The 9,890-nt window shown below is 50.7% G+C and overlaps 1 protein-coding gene across 1 annotated transcript in view; it reads right to left on the reverse strand.

Annotated features, from left to right (window-relative positions):
• Nucleotides 1–559: 559 nt before the first annotated feature.
• The window catches only part of CCS (copper chaperone for superoxide dismutase), a 15,134-nt gene continuing 5,803 nt past the window's right edge, over nt 560–9,890 (reverse strand). Inside the window, exons 3-8 of the mRNA XM_037741667.1 lie at nt 8,667–8,804; nt 8,276–8,454; nt 3,050–3,157; nt 1,162–1,518; nt 987–1,090; nt 560–876 (exon numbers count right to left, since the gene is read on the reverse strand). Coding sequence (XP_037597595.1) covers nt 723–876; nt 987–1,090; nt 1,162–1,518; nt 3,050–3,157; nt 8,276–8,454; nt 8,667–8,804 — 1,040 coding nt within the window. The 3' untranslated portion in view covers nt 560–722. The remainder of the gene's footprint in view (nt 877–986; nt 1,091–1,161; nt 1,519–3,049; nt 3,158–8,275; nt 8,455–8,666; nt 8,805–9,890) is intronic.

A 9,890-nucleotide genomic window follows, 5' to 3' on the forward strand; every position in this document is an offset into this window, starting at 1 on the left:
ACTCTTCTCTGGTTAGCAGCCCATCCACCCATAGGAAAGGGGAGCTTTGCTAGGGCTGCCTCCAAGTGTCCCATGCAGCCTCAGAACCACAGCTGCTGCTCCCTTAACTTTGTGTGCCAGGCTCTGTGCTAAGCACTTCATTTATTAAGTTAATAGTTTTTTTGAGATGGAGTCTTGCTCTGTCGCCCAGGCCAGAGTGCAGTGGTGTGATCTCGGCTCACTGCAACCTCTGCCTCACGGGTGGAGATTCTACCGTCTCAGCCTCCTGAGTAGATGGGATTACAGGTGCCCGTCACCACACCCAGCTGATTTTTGTATTTTCCATTCTGGTTCCAATCAGCCATAGTGAGGGGAGAGGGCAGGCCACAAACAGAAATTTGACTGTGGTGGCTCTTCATGATGGCTCCAAGGAGGAAGATGGGGACTTCAGTGTGTGTATGCATTTGAATTCAGGTTTGTTTGGCTCCAATGCTAAGGGCTGGCCCTGATGCAAAGAGCAGAGGCAGAGTTGTGTTCACCAAGCCCATACGGGACATGGAAACAAGCACAAAACACCAAGTTCCATATGAAAATAAAACTTTCATTTGCAAAGGGAAAAAGCAGTAGCTCCTGCCTTGTACTGAGCTCTCCAAAGAATAGGCAGGCAAGATCCCTCTGGCCCCCTCTGGAAGTAGAAAGTGCTTGCCCTGGACGACAGCAACAGAGCCAAGGTGAGGCCCTGCTCAAAGGTGAGCAGGGATCTGGGCTGACTCCTTTCGGCCCTTGCCAGCGATAGGCCGGCCTCGCTCCTCCCAAATGGTGAGGCCATCGCAGGAGCAGATCTGCTTGGGGTTCTGGAAGAGGCCAGCGGAGCGTGCGATGATGCCGCAGGCCAACCTGCAGAAGAATGTGTGGTTAGGAGTGGGTACTTGTTTACACCTCCACCCCTGGGCTCCTCATGCACCATCCGCAGAGCATGGCCTCCTACAGGGGCTGACACCACTCACCTCTCCCCAGAGTTCCCTGTGATCTTGGATAAGGGATGGCCTCCGCGGCCCAGGTCATCTTCTCCCTCATCAATAATCAGGCTGCGGCCAATCACATCCCACACCTTTCAGGGGAGACGACAGCCTCAGACAATGGACCCTGTTAGGAAGGGTGCCCACCTTCTTTTCCACCTACCTTCAGCTGTTCATCCTCCATCCTGAAGATGGCACGGCCATCAGCATCAGCGCGGACATTGCCCAGGTCTCCACGGTGCTGGAATGAGACCCAGTGTGTGTATAGGGGGTGTGTGCCATGTGATGCCAAGCTGTTGTCTTCTGACTTCTTGATTCCAATGCCTCTTCCTGCTTCCCCAAAATACCCATTTCCTCCTGTGGGTACCAGTCTGGTAGAATCTGAGCTCTCCAAGGACTGGGCAGGCAAGGTCCCCTTGGCCCTCTCTGGAAGTAGAAAGTGGTCACTCCCTCCCTGGAACTGAAATCCTGGGCAGACTGACAGCGGGCTGAAAAGAGCTGGTGAAAGATTCCCCTGCCTGTGCAGTCATCCCATTGGACCAGACAGTTTTTCCCGTGAGGCCATTGCCCAGCTCTGCTTCTCAGTCTCCAGTTAGCCCAGTTCTCCAGCTTCCTGATGGATCTGTGAGCCCTTGGCTGTCTTTAATTCCCATAGGGGTAAGTTGGCCAAGCTTAGCTTCCCTGATGATTATAGCCTATGTCATTTCCCTGACTCCCAGATTCCAGCAACAGAAAGAAACGCAAGGGGCAAAGGGCCTGTCCTGGCCCCTAGAAGCTGGCTCTGCCCTCCTTCGCCCTTGAAGGTAATAAAAATTGTCATAACACACCAATGAGCACCTCCTAGGTCAGGCACACTCTACCAGGAATGGCGGGAGTATGCAGGGTCACCATCCTCAAGGGACCCAGAACAGATACAGAACAAATTAGGTGTCATGAGACACAGGATGAATACAACAGTTGATGTGTTTTGGGGTGACAAGGCCTTACTGGTGAGCCATAGAAACCTGCATCTGTGTCCTCAACCTGACATTTAGGGCAGAAGCAAGTGCCTGTGCCAATGTGGGTAGGCTCCCGTGACCTTGCTGCTGAGTAACCAGGCATCTCACTGTGCCACGAACTGAAGGGCAGGAAGAAGCGGCAGTTCTCCTTTATCTTGTTTTCCAGAGAGACATCTGCTGCCTGCCCCTGGTACTTTTCGTTACACCCTATGTTGGGGACTTGAATAGTAGAAAGATCAAGGAAGGGGAGGTGATACAGAGCCCTGAAGAGTGGCTTTTTGTTTTTTTGTTTTGATATGGAATCTCACTGCGATGCCCAAGCTGGAGTGCAATGGTGCAATCTTGGCTCATGCAACCTCTTCTTCCCGGGTTCAAGCAATTCTCCTGCATCAGCCTCCTGAGTAGCTGGGATTACAGGTGTGCGCTCCACCATGCCCAGCTAGTTTTTGTATTTGCATTTTTTATTTTTTTGAAACAGAATCTTACTCTGTTGCCTAGGCTGGAGTTCAGTGGCGTGATCTGGGCTCACTGCAACCTCCACCTCCAAGGTTCAAGCGATTCTCCTGTCTCAGCCTCCTGAGTAGCTGGGACTACAGATGCATGCCATCACACCCAGCTCACTTTTGTGTTTTTAATAGAGACAAAGTTTTACCATGTTGGTCAGGCTGATCTCGAACTCTTGACCTCATGTGACTGACCCACCTTGGCTTCCCAAAGTGCTGGGATTATACACGTGAGCCATCACACCTTGCTTAATTTTTGTATTTTTAGTAGAGACAGGGTTTTACCATATTGGCCAGGCTGGTCTCGAACTCCTGACCTCAAGTGATCCACCTGCCTCGGCCTCCCAAAGTGCTGGGATTACAGGCATGGGCCACTATGCCTGGCCTGAGGAGTGCTTTGGGGACTGGGCAAAGGGGGCAGCCTGCACAGTGTGGCTAGAGGCATGACCCAGCAGCAGGTCAAGGAGAGGCAGCCTTTCCAGGATCTTCCTTCAGCACACAGGCAGGGGCAATAGGCCGAGGGTGGGGGTGGGGCATTGAATATCCACACCAAGAAGTTAGGCCCAGCTTGTACTCTCAGGCACTGGGAGCCAAGATAGGCTTCAGGTAAGGGCATGGCCTGGTTACTCCAGGCGTCAAGAAAATCCTCTAGTACAGTCTATGAAAAGGAAGAACTAGAGCCAGGTGAGAACAGAAGGGAGCTTAGAGATCAGTTAGGAGATGTGCAGCCGGGTGTGGTGGCTCACGCTTATAATCCAAGCACTATGGAGGCCAAGGCGGGCAGATCACCTGAGGTTGGGAGTTCAAGACCCGCCTGACCAACATGGTGAAACCCCATCTTAAAAAAAATAAATAAAAAGAAAAAGAAAAAAGAAAGGAGAAGTGCAAGGGACAACCAAGCTTGGATATAAATTCCCAGATGGGATTATCTTCCATCTGGGAAAAGCAGATGCTGAAACCCAACAGTAACTTGCCAGTCACTGTGGCCTTGGCCGCTCAGCTCCTGCTCAATTCTTCCCCATCTATATTAAGGGGTTGGGTGAGGTACAGCTACTGATGCCAGCCCCTTCTGATTTGCTGCCCCACCTGGGGCCCAGGAAGAAAACACAGCTCACAAGGCAGTCTCCTGCCCTTCAGAAACACTCACTCCCTGCCAATCCATGTCTCCAGGGCTTTGCCTGGGCAGTTTCTTTTGCTGGGCCTGTCGTTCCCACTCTCAGCCTCTCCACCTGCCTACTTCCTGCCCGTCATCTTTCAAGGCTGCAGGAGGTGAATCGCCTCTATGATGCACCTCCCTTGTGTGTGGGCTGGACTTAGTGTCACTTCTAAGATTAGGTTACAAAAGAATGTGGCTTGAGTCTTGGATGCCCTTTCTCTCTCTCTCTCGCTCATTCACTCTGAGGGAAGCCAGCTGCTGTGTTGTGAGCTGCCCTAGGGAGAGACCCATGTGGCAAAGAACTGATGTCTCTGGCCAACAGCCAGGGAGGACCCAGGGCCTACCAACAGCAACATGAAAAAACTTGGAAGTAGATTCTCCCCACCTGGAGCACTGAGATGACTACAGCCCTAAGAGAGACCCTGAGCTGCAGGCACCCAGCTAAGTCACACACAAATTCCTAACCCCAGAGACAGTAAATGTTTTTTCTCCGCACCCCACCCCATAATGTTTGTTGTTTTAAACTCCTAATTTTGGAAATCATTTGGTTTGCAGTAGCAGATTACTAATTCTGTGAGCATAAGCATGGCACTATGCAATGGACTCTATAGAAATGACTCTCCAATTTCCCAGGGCAGGGAGTAAAAAACTTTTGACCAGTGTCTGAGCGTGATGGCTCACACCTGTAATCCCAACACTTTGGGAGGCCAAGGCAGGTGGATCACTTGAGGTCAGGAGTTCAAGACCATGCCTGTAATCCTAACACTTTGGAGGCCAAGGTGGGAGGACCACTTGCGCCCAGCAGTTTGAGACCAGCCTGAGGAATATAGTGAGACCCTATTTCTACCATAAAAAAAAAAAAAAAACAAAAACAAAAATTAGCTGGACATGGTGGTATATGCTTGTGGTCCCAGCTATCAGGAAGACGAGGTGGGAGAATTGCTTGAATCCACAAATTCAAGACTGTAGTGAGCCATGATCACACCACTGCACTCCAGCACGGGCAACAGAGTGAGACCCTGTCTCAAAAAAGAAAAGAAAGAAAAGGAAAGAAGGAAGGAAAAGGAAGAAAGAGAAGAAAGGAAAAACATGATAAGTGACAGAACTGTCAAAAGTCCAAAAAATCAGTTACATGCATTAAGAAACACGTATCATGGTTTCATTTGTTTTGTGGCACAAAACTGCAGACTCATCAAGATAGAAAATAGCATAGTCACAGCCAGGCGCGGTGGCTCATGCCTGTAATACCAGCACTTTGGGAGGCCAAGGCAGGTGGATCACCTGAAGTCAGGAGTTTGAGACCAGTCTGACCAACATAGCAAAACCCCTTCTCTACCAAAAATGAAAAAATTAGGGCCGGGCGCGGTGGCTCAAGCCTGTAATCCCAGCACTTTGGGAGGCCGAGGCGGGTGGATCACGAGGTCAAGAGATCGAGACCATCCTGGTCAACATGGTGAAACCCCGTCTCTACTAAAAATACAAAACATTATCTGGGCATGGTGATGCGTGCCTGTAATCCCAGCTACTCAGGAGGCTGAGGCAGGAGAATTGCCTGAACCCAGGAGGCAGAGGTTGCGGTGAGCCGAGATCGCGCCATTACACTCCAGCCTGGGTAACAAGAGCGAAACTCCATCCCCCCCCAAAAAAAAGAAAAAATTAGCTGGGTATGGTGGTGGGCACCTGTAATCCCAGCTACTCGGGAGGATGAGGCAGGAGAATTGCTTGAACCAGGGAGGTAGAGGTTGTAGCAAGTGGAGATTGTGCCACTACACTCCAGCTGTGGTGATAAGAACAAAACTCCATCTCAAAAAAAAAAGAAAGAAAGAAAATAGCACAGTCGGGCCAGGCATGGTGGCTCACGCCTGTAATCTAAGCACTTTGGAGGCCAAGGCGGGCAGATCATCTGAGGTCGGGAGTTCAAGACCAGCCTGACCAACATGGTGAAACCCCGTCTTTTTTTTTTTTTTGAGACGGAGTTTCACTCTTGTTATCCAGGCTGGAGTGCAATGGCGCGATCTCGGCTCAGCGCAACCTCCGCCTCCTGGGTTCAGGCAATTCTCCTGCCTCAACCTCCTCAGTAGCTGGGATTACAGGTACGCGCCACCATGCCCAGCTAATGTTTTGTATTTTTAGTAGAGACGGGGTTTCACCATGTTGACCAGGATGGTCTCGATCTCTTGACCTTGTGATCCACCCACCTCGGCCTCCCAAAGTGCTGGGATTACAGGCTTGAGCCACCGCGCCTGGCGAAACCCCGTCTTTAAAAGAAAAAAAAAAAAGAAAATAGCACAGTCAGAGCCGGGCACAGTGGCTCATTCCTGTAATCCCAGCACTTTGGGAGGCCGAGGTAGGTAGATCACTTGAGGTCAGGTGGTCAAGACTGGCTGGCCAAGCTGGTGAAACCCTGTCTCTACTAAAAATAGAAAAATTAGCCAGGTGTGGTAGTGTGCACTTGTAGTCCCAGCTACTAGGGAGGCCGAGGCAGGAGAATCACTTGAACTAGGGAGGCAGAGGTTGCAGTGAGCTGGGATCACGACACTGCATTCCAGCCTGGGCAAGAAGAATGAAACTCCATCTCAAAAAATAAAATAAAATTTAAAAATCAAATAATTAAATAACAGTACAACTAGCACTCAGATAAGGCAAAAATCATTAAGGCACACGCAATTCCCTAAAGACTGGGAAAAGATTCTCTGCTGAAAAATGAAACTCTAGGACTAGGGGTGTTAGATAGCACCAGGGACAGCCTTTTCAATTTAGGTAAAACCCTCAACTTCTGTATTTTCACTTCCTCCCGCTGCCTCTGCCCCTCAGGCAGATGAAGTGTTCGCTCTGGGCTCCGGCTCCAGGGTCTCTTGCAGGCTCCTGCAAGGTTTATCTCACTGCCCAGAAACCATGGAATTCAGTGATCTCCCCCAGACTGTGAGCTCCTTGGGTCAGGAACTGGGGCTGCAATCTATTGTATCCCCTGGGCCTTGATCACAGGAAGTGGCAACAAACGATTCCAAACTGAACATAATAAAGTGAGAGGAAAAGACTCCACCAAAAAGAATCCCACTGTTAAGATCCCAAGTGCAGGCCAGGCATGGTGGCTCATGCCTGTAATACCAGCACCTTGGGAGGCTCAGGCGGGCTGATCATCTGAGGTCGGGAGTTTGAGAACAGCCTGACCAACATGGAGAAACCCTGTCTCTACTAAAAATACAAAATTAGCCAGGCACTGTGGCACATGCCTGTAATCCCAGCTACTTGGGAGGCTGAGGCAGAAGAATTCCTTGAACCCAGAAGGCGGAGGTTGCAGTGAGCTGAGATTGCACCACTGCACTCCAGCCTGGCAACAAAGAGAGACTCCGTCTCAAAAAACAAAATAAAAATAAAAATTCCAAGAGCTGCCGGGCGCGGTGGCTCAAGCCTGTAATCCCAGCACTTTGGGAGGCCGAGGCGGGTGGATCACGAGGTCAAGAGATCGAGACCATGCTGGTCAATATGGTGAAACCCCGTCTCTACTAAAAATACAAAAAATTAGCTGGGCATGGTGGTGCGTGCCTGTAATCCCAGCTACTCAGGAGGCTGAGGCAGGAGAATTGCCTGAACCCAGGAGGCGGAGGTTGCGGTGAGCCGAGATCGCGCCATTACACTCCAGCCTGGGTAACAAGAGCGAAACTCCATCCCCCCCCAAAAAAAAGAAAAAATTAGCTGGGTATGGTGGTGGGCACCTGTAATCCCAGCTACTCGGGAGGATGAGGCAGGAGAATTGCTTGAACCAGGGAGGTAGAGGTTGTAGCAAGTGGAGATTGTGCCACTACACTCCAGCTGTGGTGATAAGAACAAAACTCCATCTCAAAAAAAAAAGAAAGAAAAGAAAATAGCACAGTCGGGCCAGGCATGGTGGCTCACGCCTGTAATCTAAGCACTTTGGAGGCCAAGGCGGGCAGATCATCTGAGGTCGGGAGTTCAAGACCAGCCTGACCAACATGGTGAAACCCCGTCTTTTTTTTTTTTTTGAGACGGAGTTTCACTCTTGTTATCCAGGCTGGAGTGCAATGGCGCGATCTCGGCTCACCGCAACCTCCGCCTCCTGGGTTCAGGCAATTCTCCTGCCTCAACCTCCTCAGTAGCTGGGATTACAGGCACGCACCACCATGCCCAGCTAATGTTTTGTATTTTTAGTAGAGACGGGGTTTCACCGTGTTGACCAGGATGGTCTCGATCTCTTGACCTCGTGATCCACCTGCCTCGGCCTCCCAAAGTGCTGGGATTACAGGCTTGAGCCACTGCGCCCGGCCTTTTTTTTTGTATTTTTAATAGAGTTGCAGTTTCACCATGTTCGCCAGGCTGGTCTTGAACTCTTGACCTCAGGTGATCTGCCTGCCTCAGCCTCCTAAAGTGCTGGGATTACAGCCGTGAGACACTGTGCCCAGCCAAGGTCAGATCTTGACTCAAATCCCAACTCTACCTTTTACCTTCTCTGGACCTTTGGCAAGTCATTTAACCTCTTTGAGGCTCAGTTTCCACATTTGGAGGTTGTGCCTGTGTATATGTGCCTCACAGGGTATTCACGAAGGCCAAGTGTGAAAATGCGTAGCTGAGGATGCTACTGGGGAGACTTTAGACCACTCACCTGTTGCAGTTCTTTGTGAGGTCCCCGTACTGATGGACATGGAGTCCATGCAGCCCAGGCTCCAGGCCGTCAATAGTTCCCTCGATGAGGCAGCGCTCAGGGGTCAGCTGTAGGAAGCGCACCACCCCCTGCACGGTGCCAGGCTCCCCTAGGATGGCTACTGCTGCCCCCAGATTCTCTGCAAGGTATTAAAACACTTGGGCTGCCTTGCCACCTCACCCAGCACACCTCTTCAGCAGCTCGGGAAGGGCAGGGAGTCTCACATAATTTTCACACCTTTCTCAAAGCCACTGCAACCCAGAGCCCGAGACTCCTATGGTTAGATTTGTACCAGCTCTGAGCCACCTCCCTCCCAGAGAGGCCAAGGCCAAAGCCATAGTGGTCACTCACGCAACTGGCCACTGCCCATGCCCTTGAGTACCGCCTGCCGCCCCGTGCCTTCCAGGAGAGCCTGCACCTCCTGGCTGGGCAGAGTGGTGTGTACCAAGACCATCTGGTTCTCCAAGTGCACCTCCACATCCTGGACACCTGGCAAGAGAGAGAGGGGAGAGGACAATAGAGGCTGGTACCCACTGCTGGCAGCAGGGAACAGAGAAACAGACAGCGATTCTCCATCCCCATATCCACCAACCTTCCCATGGCCAGAGGCAAGCTACCTTGCAACTGTGTAACCCTGAGTAAGCCTCTTCGCCCTGAGTCTGCTTCTTTTCATATAAATAAGGATAATGCCACCTTGCCCTAAGGATTTCTGTGAGTCCTAATACATGCCAGGCATTATTTATAACTTTTGAAAATTATAATTTTTTTCTGAGACAGAGTCTTGCTCTGTCACCCAGGCTGGAGTGCAGTGGCATGATCTCACCTCACTGCAACCTCTGCCTTCCAGGTTCAAGTGATTTTCCTGCCTTAGCCTCCCTAGTAGCTGGGACTCCAGGCATGTGCCACTAGGCCCAGCTAATTTTTGTATTTTTAGTAGAGATAGGGTTTCCATGTTGGCCAGGATGGTCTCAATCTCTTGACCTTGTGATCCCCCAGCCTCGGCCTCCCAAAGTGCTGGGATTACAGGCGTGAGCCACCGCGCCTGGCCTAAAGTGGTGTTTTTTAAGTGGGCTATCCATAGCAGCATTACTCACAATAGCCATAAGGTAAAAATAACCCAGATGCCCATCAACTAATGAACAGATAAAATGTGGTATCCATACAATGAAATACTATTCAAGAATGAAATACTGCCAGGCGCAGTGGCTCATGCCTGTAATCCCAGCACTTTAGAAGGCTGAGGTGGGCGGATCATGAGGTCAAGAGATCGAGACCATCCTGACCATGGTGAAACCCCATCTCTACTAAAAATACAAAAATTAACCGGGCATGGTGGCACGTGCCTGTGGTCCCAGCTACTCGGGAGGCTGAGGCGGAAGAATCCCTTGAACCCAGGAGGCGGAGGCTGCAGTGAGCCGAGATTGTGCCACTGCACTCCAGCCTGGCAACAGAGGAAGACTCCATCTCAAAAAAAAAAAATTAAATGCTGATACATGCTGCAACATGGACGGACCTTGAAACATGTTACATGAAAGGCAGTCACAAACGCCACATATATTATATGCTGCCTGTACA

This window comes from Cebus imitator, unplaced genomic scaffold (genome assembly GCF_001604975.1).
Source record: "Cebus imitator isolate Cc_AM_T3 unplaced genomic scaffold, Cebus_imitator-1.0 Scaffold102, whole genome shotgun sequence".
In the NCBI taxonomy this organism is placed as follows: domain Eukaryota; kingdom Metazoa; phylum Chordata; class Mammalia; order Primates; family Cebidae; genus Cebus; species Cebus imitator.